The sequence below is a fragment of the Paramisgurnus dabryanus genome, chromosome 10 (assembly GCF_030506205.2).
Source record: "Paramisgurnus dabryanus chromosome 10, PD_genome_1.1, whole genome shotgun sequence".
NCBI classification, from domain to species: Eukaryota; Metazoa; Chordata; class Actinopteri; order Cypriniformes; family Cobitidae; genus Paramisgurnus; species Paramisgurnus dabryanus.
The window spans coordinates 14,227,091-14,246,655 of record NC_133346.1 but is presented as its reverse complement, the minus strand read 5'-3'; the positions used below and the strand labels follow the sequence as shown (position 1 = coordinate 14,246,655).

Genomic DNA, 19,565 nt, shown 5'->3' with positions numbered 1-19,565 from the left:
GTATTTCTTTTGCGTCCTCCTTGGGTTTCTTCTCTGCCATGGTGCAAATTCGAGGAGGAAAGCAGGACAAGGAAAACAAACCGAAACTTACGACGGAGTTATATGCACTATATGCGCATGTGTCGCCTGTGTAAAGTTACTGGAGCGTGCACCTCTATTGTGCCTTTAAAAGTTATGACAGTGGAAAATAAGTCATCAAGTGAGGAGAAGAGACACGTAAACAGATGCTCCAGATAAAGAGAAAATTATTGTTTTCATTGCTTTATTCACCAAATGTATTTTAAATGTCCACACGATGTCACATTATTGCCCCTTATCCCTTGAAAGTTTGCATCCAAGAGCTCTGATCTTCGAAGGGATTAGTGCTTGGGATAATCACTTCCAATTGGGATTCACAGACTGATTCAAGAGCTGGGGAACTTATTGAGAAACACGGAAAATGTGCACATGGATGTGTGACCATCCGCTCTGGTGGCAGCTTTTTCCAGTCACAGATATGTGTTTAAAGAAGCCTCCCTCACTAATTCTAAAATTACCAGTAGGTGGTGGAATGATACAAACAGTGAAGCGGTTACTGTTATGTTATCAGTAGAATATTGCACAGCTTAGCCAATCAGATTTGAGAACCAGAAAGAACTGTGGTAACACTTTATTTCGATAGTCCACTTTAGACATTTGACTAATTATAAGTAACTTTGCAACTACATATCAACTACCAATCTTTAGTGAATTAGTAGACTGTCTGCTTAATATCTACTAACACTTTATTGGGATGATATCTCAACAGACATTCAACTGTCTATTAGTGTCTTTGCAGGTGCATGTCAACTTATTCCACTAACCCAAACCTCTTCCCTAACCCCAACCCTTACAGTCTACTAATACACTAATGACAGTTAGTTGACGTATAGTTGCAAATTATTGAAAGTTAGTTGACATGTAGTTGCAAAGTTATTTATAGTTAGTAGAATGTCTAAAGTGGACTATCAAAATAAAGTGTAACCAGAACGGTTGTATAGTATAAGTGAGTGCATCTGAGGTTTGTCCGAATATACTGTGGAGATGAGCCGATGTCAGCAGGTGCCAGTAATTCAAACTAAGGTGACGTGAGCCTGACGTGAGTTCTGCTTCACTGGGCCCCCTGGACATTTGCCTGCTGTCCTCGAAGGAAGCTCTTAACCTGAGGACGGGGCACAAGCCCCAAATTCAACCCCTCATGCAACAAAACTGCACAGAGGAAGAAAGAGAGCAGTAAAGCAGGAGATGGGGAGGAGGAGGGATGCTGGAAGAATTGCAGTTGGACGCAAAGGGCTGGAGGCTGCCTTATATACGCTCATAATGATGATTGACAGGCCTGAATGCTTATGTTCCTCCTGAACCTATGTTTAGAACTTAATTTAAAAACAAATGTCTAAAGAAACTGTGCTCTCTCACAAATCCATTTAACAGCAAAAGTACAGATGTAATCAAACCACTCTGATGAACTAGATAGTAAAGTTTGAAGACAAACTTTATGTTGGCTTGAGAAAGCGTAGCCTGAACGTTTAAAACGGTTTGACATAAGTTTAGTTTAGTAGGCTATCTGGCTGTTAGTATGTTTAAGTATGAAGGTAGCATGATTTACCATGAAGCTAGCATGATGTTAGCATGATTAGCATGAAGCTAGCATGATGCTAGCATGATTAGCATGAAGCTAGCATGATGTTAGCATGATTAGCAAGAAGCTAGCATGATGCTAGCATGATTAGCATGAAGCTAGCATGATGCTAGCATTATTAGCATGAAGCTAACATGAAGCTAGCATGATTAGCATGAAGTTAGCATGAAGCTAGCATGATGCTAGTATGATTAGCATGAAGCTAGCATGATGCTAGCATGATTAGCATGAAGCTAGCATGATGTTAGCATGATTAGCATGAAGCTAGCATGAAGTTAGCATGATTAGCATGAAGCTAGCATGAAGTTAGCATGAAGCTAGCATGATGTTAGCATGATTAGCATGAAGCTAGCATGAAGCTAGCATGATTAGCAAGAAGCTAGCATGAAGCTAACATTTATTGCATTGCTAGGGTACTAAGTTTGGTTGCTAGGGAGAAAATTGGCATCCCATAATGATCACCCTTCAAGCCACAAGTTAAACGGTCCAACCCCCGTGTCTCTACAATGTTCTGATGCGGAGATATAAGGCTTTGTTTATTCCGTTGCTAGGGTACTAAGTTTGGTTGCTAGGGAGAAAATTGGCATCCCATAATGATCACACTTCAAGCCACAAGTAAAACGGTCCAACCCCCGTGTCTCTACAATGTTCTGACGCGGAGATATAAGGCTTTGTTTATTCCGTTGCTAGGTTACTAAGTTTGGTTGCTAGGGAGAAAATTGGCATCCCATAATGATCACCCTTCAAGCCACAAGTTAAACGGTCCAACCCCCGTGTCTCTACAATGTTCTGATGCGGAGATATAAGGCTTTGTTTATTCCGTTGCTAGGGTACTAAGTTTGGTTGCTAGGGAGAAAATTGGCATCCCATAATGATCACACTTCAAGCCACAAGTAAAACGGTCCAACCCCCGTGTCTCTATGATGTTCAGATCCAGAGATATAAGGCTTTGTTTATTATGTTGCTAGGGTCTTCATATTTTGTTGCTAGGGGCGTGGCTTAATACCTCAATAAGAATCCTAAGAGACTGATTGGATGCCTGAGTAAAATGAGCCCACCCCTATGTCTCTATGACACTCTGGTGCAAAGATATCCATCTGGGCTTTTTATAATGGTAGTCTATGGGAGATGTTGCTAGGGTACCCAAAATTGTTGCTAGGGGCGTGGCTTAATATCTCTGGGGTGATCCTAAGAGACTGATTGGATGCTTGAGTAAAATGAGCCCACCCCCATGTCTCTAAGACACTCTAAAGTGAAGATATTCCATCTGGGACGCTTTTTTTTCCCTTTTATGGGCATGTTTCCTGCCCCATTATAAGTCAATGGGAAAATTTGGGGGCCTCTTACACCCCAGGGGTACAGCTTACACCCCATTGTGAGGTATGTTCTTACACAGCCTGTCAGCCTCCTTAAATGTGGTAAGCCACAAGTTTCTACAAGTTTCTCACTCGCAGCTTTGACCCGTCAAAGTTTGTCTCAATGTTAAGTCAATGGAAATTTTGGGGTGTTTCAGCGCCCCGTTTAGGAATTCGGAAGGTCCCATCAGTTAGAAAAGATATAGCACACCTCGTCAGATCAGACCGAAAGTCTGTCCAAAGTTTGATGGCTGTAGCTTGAAAGCTCTAGGACGAGTTAGAGTTAGAAATTTTAGTCTCAGAAGAAAAAGAATAATAATAATAATAATAATAATAATAATAATAATAATAAGTTTAAGTGCAACAACAGTATGTTGGCTTTCTCAAGCCAACATAATAAGACACAACACAGTTCTCTCCTGTACGTCCATTGGGTTCTCCAGACCTCCAGAATCTGAAACAACAGATTATCATTAGATCTTCAGTGTTGTTTTCTGTGTCATATGATACTGACTGTAAAAATCATTTATTGGATAATAATCAGTTAAATTTAGTGATTTCTCACCTAGTGTTCAGTGTGCTGCCATCAACCCATTTCCATCTGCCCTCCTCATCACTGTCAGACAAACCAATCCAGAGATTGTCCTTACCACATTTCTTCTTAATAAAATCCTTTTAGATTTAAAGATTAAGACACACCAAATTCATGTCATCAAGTGTTCATTTCACTCCCCCACATACAGTACATGCTGTATGTTTACTTGTAATGAGAATATAGCAGACACTGTTATTTCTATATAACACTCATTATTAATAATGCCTAACAATAACCATATCCATAAAGATTTAAAAGTGACATCTTTCATTGCTAAAACAATATTATTTTGTGTATTTGGTGTAATACAATGTGTTTGCGTGGTTTATGGTAAAAAAACACATCTTCTTCCTGAAACACACTGATTTTGTACAAAACTTTGTTTTTGAAAAGCTCTGTGTCCCTGAGTGGCCAGCTAATCTGTACATTGTGATTGGCCTAAATTCCTCTGTTGTCAGCCGGAAATGTTACGTTCCTTATCATGTTTGAAAGATTTGGTCTCAGTGCAATGCTTACAGGAGTTAACTTACAGGCTGTGAGTCAAAGTGGGAAAAAATATGATAATGTTGTTCTTCTCTACACAACCAATCCCAGGAAGTAAACTGTTGCCTACAATCCGTGTGTTTGTTGTAGTCCAAGAAAAGACATTTATTTTGGAGATAATAACTCGCATCATTGTTTAATTTGGGGTTTGTACCTTTTGCACATTGTTAACATGTACTAATACACACTTACACCCCAAAGAAAATGTAAAATCGTGAATCGGACCATAGTTGCTTTTTAAGAAGCGTATATGATTTAACTTACTTTTGAAGCAAAACTTTACTCACTTGTTCCTCTTTGTTGTTAATGATGATCAGATCTGCTTCTCTCTCTCTACAGTATCTTCTGCTCTCAGTCCAGTTCTTCTTCTCAGTTGAAATGAAGTACAAACTGGATTGATAATAAATCCATCCATCTGTAAACACAAACCAGTTCAGCTACTAAATATTTTTTCTGACCACACTTAAAGGGATACTTCACCGATTTAGCATTCAGCTTTGTATCTGTAGAAACCTGGCAGTATTACTGAATGACCATGTTTCCCTCCCTCATTTCCCCCTGAGAGGAGAGATATCTGCATTTTGGTTCTGCAAAAAAGTCTTTTTTGCAGAACCAAAATGCAGATATCTCTCCTCTCAGGGGGAAATGATGGAGGGAAACATGGTCATTCAGTAATACTGCCGGGTTTCTACAGATACAAAGCTGAATGCTAAATCGGTGAAGTATCCCTTTAACTTCACAACTTACAGAAGTGTTTACAAAATGTATGTACTACATGCTTTTAATATTGAATATTTGAGATGTTTTGTAAAGATTACCATAACGTGTCCACAGTGTATTTTTCTTTGTCAGCTGCTCATTTTGTAATTTATCTCTCTCTTTTGTAAGGAGGTGATTTTTACTTAGTAGCTGGTCTCTCTCCTCTGTGATGTTGGTATATTTGGTTAGTAGCTGGTCTCTCTCTTCTGTGATGGTTTTGGTCTTGATGTTAAACTGTTGATTGTTTGTATTGATCAGGACACACAGCACTATGACTGCAGTCAGTAGAAGAACACACAGCAGCCATGGGCGGAAATCCCGGGGGGGTCGGGGGGGACAGGACCCCCCCTATCTGAGGGTTGTCCCCCCTAAATTATCATTAGAATATGTGTATTGAAAATAATTTAATGATTTATAATACTTAAACTAGTTGTGTAAGAAGTGAAACAATACAAATGCAAACGGAGCAACAACAAAAAAACGTTTTAAATATTTGGATTCCCCCTCCCTTGCCTCACAGTGGTTTGGTCCACTGCCCACGCCCCTTTTACCTCACCACCACACATTCCGGTGGTAGAGAAGTGTACGGAGCCGACGCGTTAATAAGCTATATACAATACAACGTTTCCCATCACTTATCAGTTTATCCTCATATGTTTTAAAACTGGACTATTTTGACATATAAACATGAACATATTTCGTTTTCTGAGAACAGAAGCAGATAAACGATCAAGAAAACATTTTTATGCATTCATGCAGAGGTGAGGCAGAGCTGAAAGTAACAAATTACATTTACTCACCTTGCTGTAACTGAGTTTTTTGTGTACTTTTACTTTGAGTAGTTTTTAAAATCTGTACTTTACTTTTACTTAAGTATGTTTAAAGTATTGTTGGTTACTTCGCTACATGTTAAATCATATCCGTTACTGAGTAAAAATAAATAAAAAAGTAAGGTGATAAAGACGCGCCACGGTCGGATGATTGATTGATGGGCGGGGGAACGCGCAAAAAGAACCATGGAGAGGGACGAGACAGGCGCAGGCTAATGCAGACCCTCAATTCAATTCTTACGAAAGAAACCCCTGGCCATTGACGCAAAGCGATTGTTTCATTCAGGTAGGGTTCATGCTCTTGAGTACGGAGTTTGAGAATTGCCGACCGTGTTTAACCGCTAATTTGCACGATGCATTTTTAATACATGCGCATTATCTTCCGAGGTCTAGCAGCTTCGCGTCAAGTCAAACAACTTGAGAACGTCCTCGAGAATGCGCAGATCATTAGACATTGCAGAGAGAGAGAGAGCGCGAGAGAGATAGATTGAAAGACATCAGGTACACAGGTCTGGGAGCTAATAAACGTGTAAAGGATGTATAGTGTATAGCCATGGCACTCATCTCATTATATGTTCATTTATGTATATAGTTTAATAACAATGTATGTTACCAGCAATACATCAATTACAACCTTCATATAATGATTGTATTTACTAGCTGCTGACCTCATATTATTTTTGCTTCAAAAGTGCATAACTCACCTGTAAAAATCATTAAATAATTCCATAAATGTTTCTTAGTTATAAAAAGCTTTTTATTTTATTAACATTTGTTATTGCACTTTAATTGTAGAGATGTTTACAATTAAAAACATAGTTTGAGATGTATATATCCTTCCTTTGTGAACTATACTAGAAACCTCTCCCCGCTGTAAAAAAGTAACTCTTAAAATTAAAATGACTTTTTACTTGAGTAGATTTTTAGACCAGTAACTTTACTTTTACTTAAGTAAAATATTATTAAAGTAACTTTACTATTACTTAAGTAGAAAATTGTATTACTCTTTTCACCTCTGCATTCATATGTATTAAAATTAAATTTGCGTCCGTTCATAGAGAAAGAGAAACGTTTTCTATCTGTACCCATTTCCTTGCAAGTACAATTTTGCCTGTATTATTGGTGTCCCCTTCAAAAATTGTTCTTGAAAAATTTTATGTTTATTGTCCCCCCCAACATTTAGATGAGATTTTCGCCCCTGACAGCAGCACCAAACACACTGCAACTGATGAAGTGAATAGATATTTTTTAATTGCATTGTTTTTTAAACTCTGTATTTATTAATTTTGTTATAAAACCCCCAAAGAACATTCAAAATATACAATTTAAACAGTTAAGAATACCTTTTCCCACCCGGCCCGAAAAAAAAAAAAGAATAAATAACCAATTATTAAATAAAATTAAATAAAAAACAAAAAACACTACTGTGTATATAAATACATACAAGTACAGATAATTAAATGTTCACATATGCAAATACCAGTTGTTGAGAGATTTTTTTTTTCAAAACAAAAAGTCTTTACATTTCAAATGGGCTACCTATTAATAAATTGCACAAAGGGGGATTATATCTTTTTATTATATTACATTATATCTAGCTGCATTGTGTAAATTTTTCAAGAGCAAGATTATAAGTCATTTGAATATTTTTCCACTCAAGTGCAAATACGCGTTTGGCTTTAGAAAGCTAAAATTTATAAGCTTCTGTATACTTGCATTAACAGAAACATTTTCAGGATATATATGCAATAAACATAGTTTAGGGTCCAATGGATATTCTCTTCAATAATTTCAGAAATCCAAAACCTCCATTTAATTGCATTGTTACCTCCCCATGTATTACAGCACAGATAGACAAAAGATGAGTTATGATTTAACATTTTTTGTGTTTTAACAAAGAAGTGATTGTCTCTTACCTGTACGCTGAAGTTTTTGGTGTGTGTTTGTTTCTGTGTTGAAGTCGTGATCTCTCACAGAATCTGCACATTCATAGATGTCCACCATCATCTCTATTCTTTCTCTGTTCATTCCCTCAGACTCAGTGCTGATCACATTATCATAAATAATCTCTCCCATCTTTTATTTTCTGTTCAACTGTGCTAATGCTGAATGTACTCCTTGTGTAGTTTTAGGTGGGCAGCTTTTGTGTTCTGCATACTGATGCTGGTTTTAGCATACGGTTGAATTAAAAAGGAAGTGAGGCCTATGTGCAGGGGCGTCATGCACCAATTTTTTTAAGGGGGCACAGTGTGCACAGCTCACAGAAATGTGATACACAGACATCAAACGAAATATTATAGAACTTTCAGTCTTTACCATGGCACTTACATTTCTAACAATCTTAACACCCCTGCTTTTCTGCAAAAAACTCCAAAATAAAAGTGTTGACTAACTTTCATACCTAATACTATTTAATCGGAATAATGACATATTGGTATCATATTTACATCTGAAACAGCATGTTTTTTATTTAAGTTTTAATAAATTACTTATTTAATTGTGTCATTAATGCATTTTGCACAACAACTGCATTATCCTTTAAAATTTATGTAATTTTAAATCCATAAAGTATATAAACAACGAAAATGACATAAGATAGCCACTTGATTGACTTTAATGTTCAATAATGATAGATACAATTATTAGAGGAACGCATTATTGCATCAAATTTAACCTCATATGTAAGCATGTGTGATTCCGCACCGCCGGTGAACTCTGGGAAACTTTGGCGTTGTACCAAGAAGATGAATCTAGCAATCTACTAATATAACGTTGAGACTGTCACATTTTAAACCATACATTTACTACACAGAGGAGGTTAACTGCACATTACCGTACTGGGTTCATTATTCTGTTGAATGCAAAGGAAAATATTGATAGTGACCACACATTTGATAATACCTAATGACTTCCATGGCATTTGATTTTTCTACTATGGAAGTCAATGGGTACTCTCAACTGTGTGGTTACCATCATTTTTCAAAATATATTTTGTGTTCAGTAGAAGAAATAAACTCATACAGGTTGAGCTAAATATGTGCAGGAATGTGAGGCTCAGATGACAGTTAACTAGTTTATTTACATAGCAGAGGAGCAACAGCAAACAAGTAAGTTAACACATTCAACCAGTAGAGCAGATAATACTGACAATAAACGGATGAACATACAATCTCTTATCTTTGCGGGTAGTGACAGCAATGGTAATGGCCATGGACAGGACTACACAGCCCAGTTGCGGCTGATAGGAGATCACGTAGCAAAGTATGGAGGTAGCCATTTACAGGAGTAACCAAGATGGAGCATGGGCATGATAGAAGAGTACTAGATAGGACTTTCAGGGAGACACAGAGGACGACAGAGATCATGATCACTAAAGACAAGTGTAATCCAACAGGCACGGGGTCCATAACCCAAAGCGAGATACTTTAGGACAGTGAGTGCATCTGAGGTGTGTCTGTGTATACTGTGGAAATGAGATGAGCTGATGAGGGGCATGTGCCAGTTGTTCAAATTTAGGTGACAGTGAACGTGGTGTTGGAGCAAAGGTGGAGCTTGGTAAATCCATGATGTGTGTTCTTCACAAATTACTACTTCACTATAGTTCGCCTGCACATTTGCCTGCTGTCCTTGAAGGGAGCTCTGAACCTGAGGCTGGAGCTCGAGCGCCAAAGTTCAACCCCTCATGCAACAGAACTGCACATATGAAGAAAGAGAGCAGTGAAGCAGGAGATGGGGAGGAGGAGGAGAGATGCTGGAAGAATTGCAGCTGGATTCAGAGACCTGGCTGTCTTATATACGTTTATAATGATGATTGACATGCCTGAATGTTTGGGCTCCTCCTAAACCTATGTTTAGAACTACATTAAAACAAATGTCTATAAAAGTTGCTACTGTGCTCTCTCACAAATACATTTAAAAGCTTTAGTACAGGGGTAATCAGCCCAGCCTAATGAAGACAACACAGCACAGTTCTCTCCTCTACCTCCATTGGGTTCTCCAGACCTCCAGTAGCTGAAACAATAGAACATCATTAGATCTTCAGTGTTGTTTTCTGTGTAATATGATGCTGACTGTGAGAATCATTTATTGGATAATAATCAGTTAAATTTGGTGATGTCTTACACAGAGTTCAGTGTGCTGTTATCAACCCATCTCCATCTGCCCTCTACAGCACTGTCAGACAAACCAATCCAGAGTCCGTCATTACCAAAATTCTTCTTAATAAAATCCTTAGAAGATAAAAAAAACAACAAATTACTGTCATCAAGTGTTCATTTTGTTTGAATTTCTTGTTACTCCCCACATACAGTACATGCTGTATGTTTACTTCTAATGAGGATATAGCAGACACTGTTATTTCTATATAAAACTCATGTCACAGGTCGGACCGGACCACCCCTATAGTGCGTCACGCTCCTCCCTCAGTTTCCACCCAGAGGAGGTCCCAAAATGCCCCAATGACCAAACAGACAAGAGAAGATAAATATAACAGTATTTATTAATTTAAAAGGGGAAAAAGGGAAGTGTTTTTAAAAGAAACAGGTTTTTAGAACTTGGAGGATCGTATCCAAGACGCTTCTGACTCTCACGTGGCCACAAGTAAGTCCTTCGGACTTCCTCTCTTTGTGGGGTCCCCGTGAACTGCAGGTAAGTATTCCCAGCTCCTTCTCCTCGTGTCTCACAAGTTAACTGCAGGTAAGTATTTCCAGCCTCTCTTCCTGGACTCAGAAAGGCGGACACAGGTAAGTACACTGGTAAGTAGACGGGTAAGTATCCTGGCTTGTGACGCCGGATGTACGGGGGAGATCTACAGGTGAATACACTTGGCTTGAAGCTTTGGGGCATACAGGAAGGTATACAGGTGAGTACACTTAGCTTGTAGCTTTGGGGCATACAGGGAGGTATACAGGTGAGTACACTTAGCTTACAGCTTTGGGCATGCAGGGAGGCAAACAGGTGAATATAACTGTGCTTTCAGCTTGGGCGTAGAGGGATGCACGCAGGTGAGTACAACTGGGCTTTCAGCTTGGGTATACAGGGATGTACACAGGTGAGTACAACTGGGCTTTCAGCTTGGGCATACAGGGATGTACACAGGTGAATACAATTGGGGTTTCAGCTTGGGCATACAGGGAGATACGCAGGTGAGTACAACTGGGCTTTCCGCTTGGGCATACAGGGATGTACACAGGTGTATACAACTGGGCTTTCAGCTTGGGCATACAGGGATGTACACAGGTGAATTCAACTGGGCTTTCAGCTTGGGCATACAGGGAGATACACAGGTGAGTACAACTGGGCTTTCCGCTTGGGCATACAGGGATGTACACAGGTGTATACAACTGGGCTTTCAGCTTGGGCATACAGGGATGTACACAGGGGAGTACAACTGGGCTTTCAGCTTGGACATACAGGGATGTACACACGTAAGTACATTGGGCTTTCAGCTGGGGCATATAGGGATGTGCACAGGTAAGTACACTGGGCTTTCAGCTTGGGCATACAGGGAGGTACACAGGTGAGTACAACTGGGCTTTCCGCTTGGGCATACAGGGATGTACACAGATGAGTACAACTGGGCTTTCAGCTTGGGCATACAGGGATGTACACACGGGAGTACAACTGGGCTTTCAGCTTGGGCATACAGGGATGTGCACAGTTGAGTACAACTGGACTTTTAGCTTGGGCGTACAGGGATGTGCACAGGTGAGTACAACTGGACTTTTAGCTTGGGCGTACAGGGATGTACACAGGTAAGTACACTGGGGTTTTAGCTTGAGTAGGTTGAACTTACAGGCGGGTGGATGGGCGGATGTACAAGGCTTTTATCCCTTCCTTACTCAGGTGGTTGGAGCAGACGTATAGGCACACAACGACTTATATTCTTCCTCTCTCAGACAGAGTTGCGATGACCACTTAGGCACTGACTTCACAGCATAGGGTAGCACAATCCCACGACGACACAGAGCCCTTGGCTTGGACCTGCAGACTAGCGGCAAAGACACAAAAATCTCTTCGGCAATAACAATGCTTCAATGACCATGCAAGGGTAATTACAACACCTCTTGGCTCCAGGCAGAAGAGGGACAAATGGAGGCACAGGGTGCGACTACTTGGCTGTTTAGACAAACACACCCACTAGATCTGGCCACAGAGGTAGATAGATGGAGGTAGGGGGTCGTACAGCACAGCGTATTTCCAGAGCGGGGCCGGCCACTTCGAGTCTCCTTTCCTTCAGACAGCCCGACAGGAGATGTGGACATCTGGAAACACTCAACGCTTGTATGGTGATACACAACAACAGTAAGTATACTTCTCCCCCACTACAGGTAAGTACAGGTTCTCCCTCTGCAGATGTTTACCACAATATTTACAGCCAGTCTTTACTTGCTATGGTCGAAGTGCCGCCACAGGCGGGAAGGGGATTTAACCCCCAGGGGTCCAAAAAGGCGGGGACGCGTTTTGACGTGTTTTCTCCTTATCATAGCAGAATCAACTTAAAATACTCCATCATTAATAATCAAACACTTACATGTTTGACATCATTTGAAACTCTGAAGAGTCCCCTTTAATTAGTGTACATTCAAAATAACAAGAGATCTTTGTGTTTTTGTCAAATAAAGAAAATAAACAGGGTGCGCATTTAGACATTTATAATCAAACATATAAATTATGATCAACAGATAATTGGAATAATGCACTTAATTCTTACTATATTAAATTGGAGTCAGATTATAATTTAACCACAGAGATCAGAGAAATAAATTAAATAAATTGAATTATTCTTCTAGAAGCGCTACGGATGGCAAGAACACGTGGTCCCTTCACCACGCCATTGGATACCTTCGTTGGGCCAAATGGGTGACGTCTTACAAAACAGAAGCTAGACGATAAGGGGAAGGGCATCTGAAAACAGTCATCTGAAAACAGCTTTTTATATAACTAATCATTGCAGATGTTTATCTGGGATACTAATTTAGTTTATGTACATGATAGTTTATCTGAATCTAGTGCTATCATTTACCCATCAGTTATGTATGTAAGGGTATTTCTGTGGACAATTTATGCTAACAGCTGTTCATAACTCTTACAGGTCTGCATCCCTCTCATCAGTACAAAACTATGAAGTGGAAAAACATATTCACACTTTTTGGACATAAAGTTATATGGTAACATGAGCCACATGAAGTTTACAGCTCTGTTGTTTATCAGTTTCTTATACAAGTTAAGTTTTTGAATAGGGTGTGTTTCCAAATAAACTGAAAATGTCCTACTGACCTTCATTTCTATTTTGATTATATTGTTAACTTCTTAATAAACCTCAAACAAACATGCATACATTTGTCCTCACATTCTTTACTGTAGTTCCCTCCTGCCTCATTATGGAGCTCATTATGCAGCTCATTATGCGAGGCTTTGTTTGCTAGCTGTCAATCAATCCTTTTCGCATACGGCCCCTCTAAACAAAAAGTGTCTTACAATTTCTAAATCAATATATTGGTTTATGTGAATGAGTAGGCAGGATGATTTTCACATCATTTTAAGGAAAAAACTCTAGACTACTAGATTCTGTTTAGGAAAGTCTTGTTAAAACATGTTTAGCATGGGTTTTGTGGACTTATATCAGTGACTTAAAATGTTTGCTTTTTTAAAAAACACGCATAAACCTTTTTCTCTCAAAAATACAAACATGTACATACATATAGATCATATAATATTTTAGCCCAGTTTGTGCTGAACACAGTGGTATGAGACACTTGCCATTATTATGTTTTAAAGCAACTGAAAAAAGACCAAATGTAAGAGCATGTCAGAACCTCTGACAGTGTCCCAAAATGGTCGGACCCCAGAGGGTTAATCAATCTCCGTTGTGTAGATATAAAAGACATCTGTCCAATGCCACCCCTCTGTTCTTCGTAAACAGGGCTCTTTCTCCACACTGTAAAAAATGCTTGTGAAATCTACAGTAATTAACTGTGTTCATGCACAGCAAATAACTGTAATAAAGTTCACAGTGGATTACAGTGCATTCAGTGTGAAATCACAGTAGTGTTTTTAAACTGTAAAAATCACAGTAAAAAGGTATGTGCTGTAGAAAATCACAGTAAATAAAATATCCTGCAAAGATTCACAGTAACCAGCAATGTACTGTAGATACTCACAGTAACCAACATTGTACTGTAGAGACTCACAGTAGGGGTGAGCAGGGGCGAAAGTACAATTTTTCAGAAAAACGTAATTTTAAAAGATAAAGTTTTAGACAGATATATTTTTGCTGTGATCAGTAACTCAAGTGTGGACTATGAATTCCAGGTGAAATTTTGGAAACAAAATGGCCTTAGACTCTGTCAGCAGGGACGAAAGTAACACATAGGTGGCTCAAAAGCAGAACAGAACAAGATAGATTTTTGTGTTACACTTGTTTTTAGTAAATAAACATGACTATGATCTTGTTTATATGTATTTTCGGTTAAATTTTGGTTTCATCAAATGTTTCTAAAGCAACCTGACAGTACAAACTTGAATTGTTGAAAAAAAAAAACATTTTTAACAGTTTGAACACAATAAAATTAAATCAAATAAAAAAATATACATTTTCAACATAATGCAACAGTATTGGCAGTAGGAGAAGAGTAACAAGTGTTACTTTCATCCCGACAGGAACTCCTGACATTTAAACCCGATTGAGTTTTATTTTTAAAAACTCTGAGAAATCAAATTTCATGATGTGTTACAGCACATTTTACAGTAAATGTATTTAAGTCCAGTCAACAACAATTTTTGTTAGCAACATGCTGATGTCTAATCTTATTCAGGATACTCAAAATAAACTGAAGAAAATTATTTCTTCAATAATCTTTGTTGGGAATTCCTTTTTAAAGTATATTTATTATATTATATTTGAGTATTATGCTAGTAATGACAAATTAGATTTATTTTCTATTTCTTTAAAGGAGAAAGTCACTATGATTATTGTCTACAATATGGTACACACAACATTCCATTAAATATGCTACCACACTGAAATAAATTGTAGGTTACACTTAATACTTATACAACTATAAATAAGTTTTCAACTATGTGAACCAACTTTCACTAATTTGCAACTATATCTCAACTAACTGTCTATCTGTCCTTAGAGTATTAGTAGACTGTTAGGGTTAGGGAAGAGGTTAGGGTTAGTGGAATAAGTTGACATGCACCTGCAAAGATACTTATCACAATATCATCACAATAAAGTGTGAATAGATATTAAGCAGACAGTCTACTAATACGGTAAAGATTGGTAGGATAAATAGTTGCAAAGTTACTTATAATTAGTAAAATGTCTAAAGTGGACTATCGAAAAAAAGTGTTACCAAATTGTATTGGCTGACTCGTCATGTTGCTTTGAGTATAATTGGTTAATATGACTGTCATTCAGTAAACTGGCCAATGACTGCTGTGTGAGCACTGGTTTAGTTTGAACAAACTAAGGGTGCATCCCAATTCAGGGTCTGGATCCTTTTAAGGCCGTTATGTTAAGTTGCCTGATGAAGATCAGTTGATCGAAACGCCCTTACGAAAATTAACCATGGTTTTATTGTGGTAAAAGTGTAGTAACCATGCTTTTTTGGTCAATTGATTACTATGAGCAAAACCATGGTTTTACTACACTAACCATGGTTTAACTATGGTTTTTGAAAACCATGGTTGTCAAAACCATGGTTATTTTGTGGTAACCATGTTTTTTTGGTCTTTACTGTAGTAAAACCATGGTTAATTTTCGTAAGGGCGTTGCAACGCAACTTTCATTAAATACATTTTTTCAGCAAGCAGATAGCGTGCGGGAATTGTTCTTTGTATACTTTAGAAAATATAACACATTGATGCAGATTAAACTATCCAACAGTATGTAAAATTCACCAACCTTAGAAATATACAAAAGCAAAATGCAACACACAACATTGCAGCAATAATATTAATTTACATCACTAAAACATCATTTATAATAGTAAAACAGACACAAGGACCTTTAATTAGCAAAATATACAATTTTATTTAACTACAGTTTTGAATGTTTATTTCAAAATACCCAGACTTCATATTGAATTTTGGGATAGCCAAGGCTGTGAAGGATACATCTATGGATCCTCGGCAGGGCTGTAACGATTTATCGTGCAAATGCGCGTTTTCTCAATTAATGAATTTGCATGAATTACGGTGAAATGCCGCCACATCCAAAAGCCAGGGGGCGCTCTCGTGCAGAAACTAACTTTGTGCCACAGAAGAAGTAGGCTAGAATTGCAAACGCTGTTCCAGGAAATGTCTACAAGAATATTTATATTGCTGTTCTTCAAATAGTTTCAGGTATTTTCATGATAATAAAGAATATTTTGAATGATTTTGAATGATTTTGTTTTATTTTGAATGATTATGATTTTTGATGCATAATCAGGCAGGTCTTTATAATGGGACAAGCTATAGCGTTACAGCCCTAACTCGGAATCAGTGGGGAAAAGGCCACAGTAAGAGGCTTTTATATGAATGAGCCTTCGAATTGTGACAGCCTTCGTCACAGCCCGGTGATGTCATTTGCCTTCAGATACGGCCTTGGAAGGCCACAGCCCCTGAATTGGGATGCACCCAGTATGTCAGTTTAAAGGGCGATTTATAGTTGTGCATAGGTCCGTAGCCTGTGCATAGCTCTGCGTAGCCTGACGCGCACCTCACAAATTTTTTAACAGCGCATCAGATCTACTGACGCGCGTCTATCTACAGCGCGTCAGATTGGTCCACCAGAACCCCTCCCGTCAGGTAAAAAAAAACTGTCTCATAGGTATTTCCGTTTCTGACGGTGAAAACAAAAATGAGCCAAGTTGAGGAGTGATTTAACTCAAATTGCATCAAAAGTCGATGTTTATTTACTTCCATCATTACTGGTCTTCTCAAATTATACACAACAAGTTGCTGTTTCTTCTTCGTTTGTGGGTTAACTTGCTTAGCTTCTTCTTCTGTGACTTCTTTTGCTGCTAAAATATTTAATTTTAGAGAAAATACACATGGTAGGCTAATAGTAGTTTTACCAGTGGCTAAACCTGCACACAGGAAATAAAATTGCACAGTTTCATCAAAGTGAAGTGTGTATAAATAACTTAATAAATAACTTTGTTCACATATATGATACATAATCTATTGGAAAAGGTCCATTGTTTGGAGTCATGTTTTGGTGATTCACTTAAACATCTGATAACTAGTCCACTCAAAGCTGATATTATTTCGTACTTAAATGTCAATACAGGCACGTTTAATGTAAATTAAACAATAATGTGTTTAAGCATGTTGAATAGAATTAAAACATAAATTCTAACTTTTAGTAAATCTTGTAAATATGTTTATTCATACTGTAGTATCCTGTAGATTACTAGCAATTTAAATGAAAACAGCTTTTCAATCTCATAACATTGTCTGTTGTGGTATGGTTTCACTGACCTTTTTGGGCATATTTTAATGTTACTTATACACTGTAAAATTAGGATTCTGAATTTAGAATCATTTTTAGAATCAATGGTTGTGTTGTGCACTAGAACTATTTATTTTGGAGTGAAAATATTGTAGACATAAATTTGTTTTGCATTTCAGTTATTATACTTCACAGTAATATTGTGTTTAATAAAAATTGGAGGAAACTTTAACAGTTTACTTGAAGTGTACTTTTGATTTATAATTAATGATTTTGTTTTATTTACAGATTGTACTGAATTATATTTAGATATTTTTAGATTGTAACAAAAGTTTAAGATGTTTTAAGATACATTTCTTGGGAATTCATACTTTTTCATCCAAATTAAAATGTTATTTTACAAATGTTAGCATGCATTTATTGAATGTATTTGACTGTAAAAAAAAATTTTTAATTTAGTACATATCTGTGAAATAGTAGCATTTTCCCTCAAATCAGAAAACTTATTGTATTGTTTTGTAATTTAGCATATTTAATTTAGATAATTAACGTTGTGACATGATCACACAAGATACATGTTTTACCACTCATTATATTGTGACTTATGTATATTTGAGTTTAAATTAGTTTTACGTGTTTTCTTAGCCATTTTATCCTTTTGCTATTTTATGTGTGTATGTCTTTTATTTTGCTTCGTCTGGTTGTCATGTGAGGGGTCACATGACATGGAACTTTGTATAAAAGGAAGGAGCAGGAGCACATGGTTAGCTGACGCTATAGCTAAAACAAGCGGTTGCTGGGTTGTGGAGTTTGTGTATCTGGGCTTACCTGTCCAGTTACGTTTTATGGACTTTGGATATCACTTTCTTGGATTTTATATACACAGTGGAAACTTTGCACATTTGGACTTTTAACACGCTTGGACTTTTATATTGTTTTAAATTTGTTTTTTGTATTTCCACCTTTTGACAGTCTTGAGTTTTTAAATAATTGTAACTCAACCTTTAAGGCTGGCCGTTACAACTTTATTTTAACATTGATGAATGTTTACAGAAAATAACTAACCAATCAAATGCTGTAGGGAAAACCACAATGAACTATATATTAAAAACATATAATCTCTGCTTAGTTACTTGTCAATGACTGCCAGTAAATTACTGTGGAAAAAAATCACAGTAGTTACCTGGCAGCCATTGACAATAGTAATTTACTGTAGAAAAGAAATCACAGTAGTTAACTGGCAGCCATTGACAAGTAACTTACTGTGGAAAAGAAATCACAGTATTTAACTGGCAGCCATTGACAAGTAACTTACTGTACGGAAAAATCACAGTAGTTAACTGGCAGCAATTGACAAGTAACTTACTGTACGGAAAAATCACAGTAGTTAACTGGCAGCAATTGACAAGTAACTTACTGTACTGAAAAATCACAGTAGTTAACTGGCAGCAATTGACAAGTAACTTACTGTACGGAAAAATCACAGTAGTTAACTGGCAGCAATTGACAAGTAACTTACTGTACGGAAAAATCACAGTAGTTAACTGGCAGCAATTGACAAGTAACTTACAGTACGGCAAAATCACAGTATTTAACTGGCAGCAATTGACAAGTAACTTACTATAGAAAAAAAACACAGTAGTTAACTGGCAGCAATTGACAAGTAACTTACTGTGCTTTTTCTAAAGTAAGTTACTTGTCAATTGCTGCCAGTTAATTACTGTGAATTTCACAATATGTTTTTTACAGTGCAGCCTAGGAAGTGATCACTGACAACACTGACAATACACAGAACTCCAATAAATCCAAGTGTACACTCTCAAAAATATTCACCCACCACACTCCACACACTCACAGTGACGTAAGGTCAGGGTCACCACACTCAAAAAGCGAACTGAGATAACAAGATTAGAGGTGTTCCAAATGACAGAGTAATAGCAAGACGAATTCCAAACATAACACACTGTTCCTTTAACTTCTGGTTACTTCCCTTTTCAGTGTAGATCTCCCAAGCATCCCAAGCCTTGTTTATACGGGTCCCTCCATTTCTTCCGACATATAGGATCCCTTCAACATGCACAGTAGAGTCAACAACACAGCACAACACTATGAATGATTTCCACACTTATCTTCGTCTTTGTTCCAGCCCAATCTTCTCTCCTAACTTCGCCCAGCCTGCAAATCCACAAAAGACGTCTCTCCAAACACACCGTACTCCAACACCACACTCACAGCGATCGCTGGGATATACACAACACTCTTCCGGTATTCTGAGCGCCGTATTTATTAGCCTCCTTCCCTTCAATGGCCAATCACCCCTGGCCACGCTCGCTTGGCACACCTGAGCCCAATAATCCCTGATTTACTTGCCCGCAGTTGGCCG

General features: G+C 37.8%; 1 protein-coding gene across 1 annotated transcript; it reads right to left on the bottom strand.

Annotated features, from left to right (window-relative positions):
* Positions 1-3,366: 3,366 nt before the first annotated feature.
* On the bottom strand, positions 3,367-7,866 carry LOC135779802 (uncharacterized). The gene is made up of 5 exons (XM_073815958.1): positions 7,656-7,866; positions 4,969-5,214; positions 4,438-4,565; positions 3,578-3,684; positions 3,367-3,466 (listed from the first exon to the last, which is right to left on the bottom strand). The coding sequence occupies exons 1-5, from the start codon at positions 7,813-7,815 to the stop codon at positions 3,367-3,369; spliced, it is 741 nt and encodes a 246-aa protein (XP_073672059.1). The 5' UTR covers positions 7,816-7,866.
* Positions 7,867-19,565: the final 11,699 nt, after the last annotated feature.

Excerpts from the sequence above, each read along its gene's own strand:
- LOC135779802 (XM_073815958.1), bottom strand. The coding sequence starts at position 7,815 with ATGGGAGAGATTATTTATGATAATGTGATCAGCACTGAGTCTGAGGGA. Across the intron at positions 4,566-4,968 it reads TACACTGTGGACACGTTATG|ATGGATGGATTTATTATCAA; the intron begins GTAATCTTTACA and ends TTGTGTTTACAG. Across the intron at positions 3,685-4,437 it reads TTAACAACAAAGAGGAACAA|GATTTTATTAAGAAGAAATG; the intron begins GTGAGTAAAGTT and ends TAAATCTAAAAG.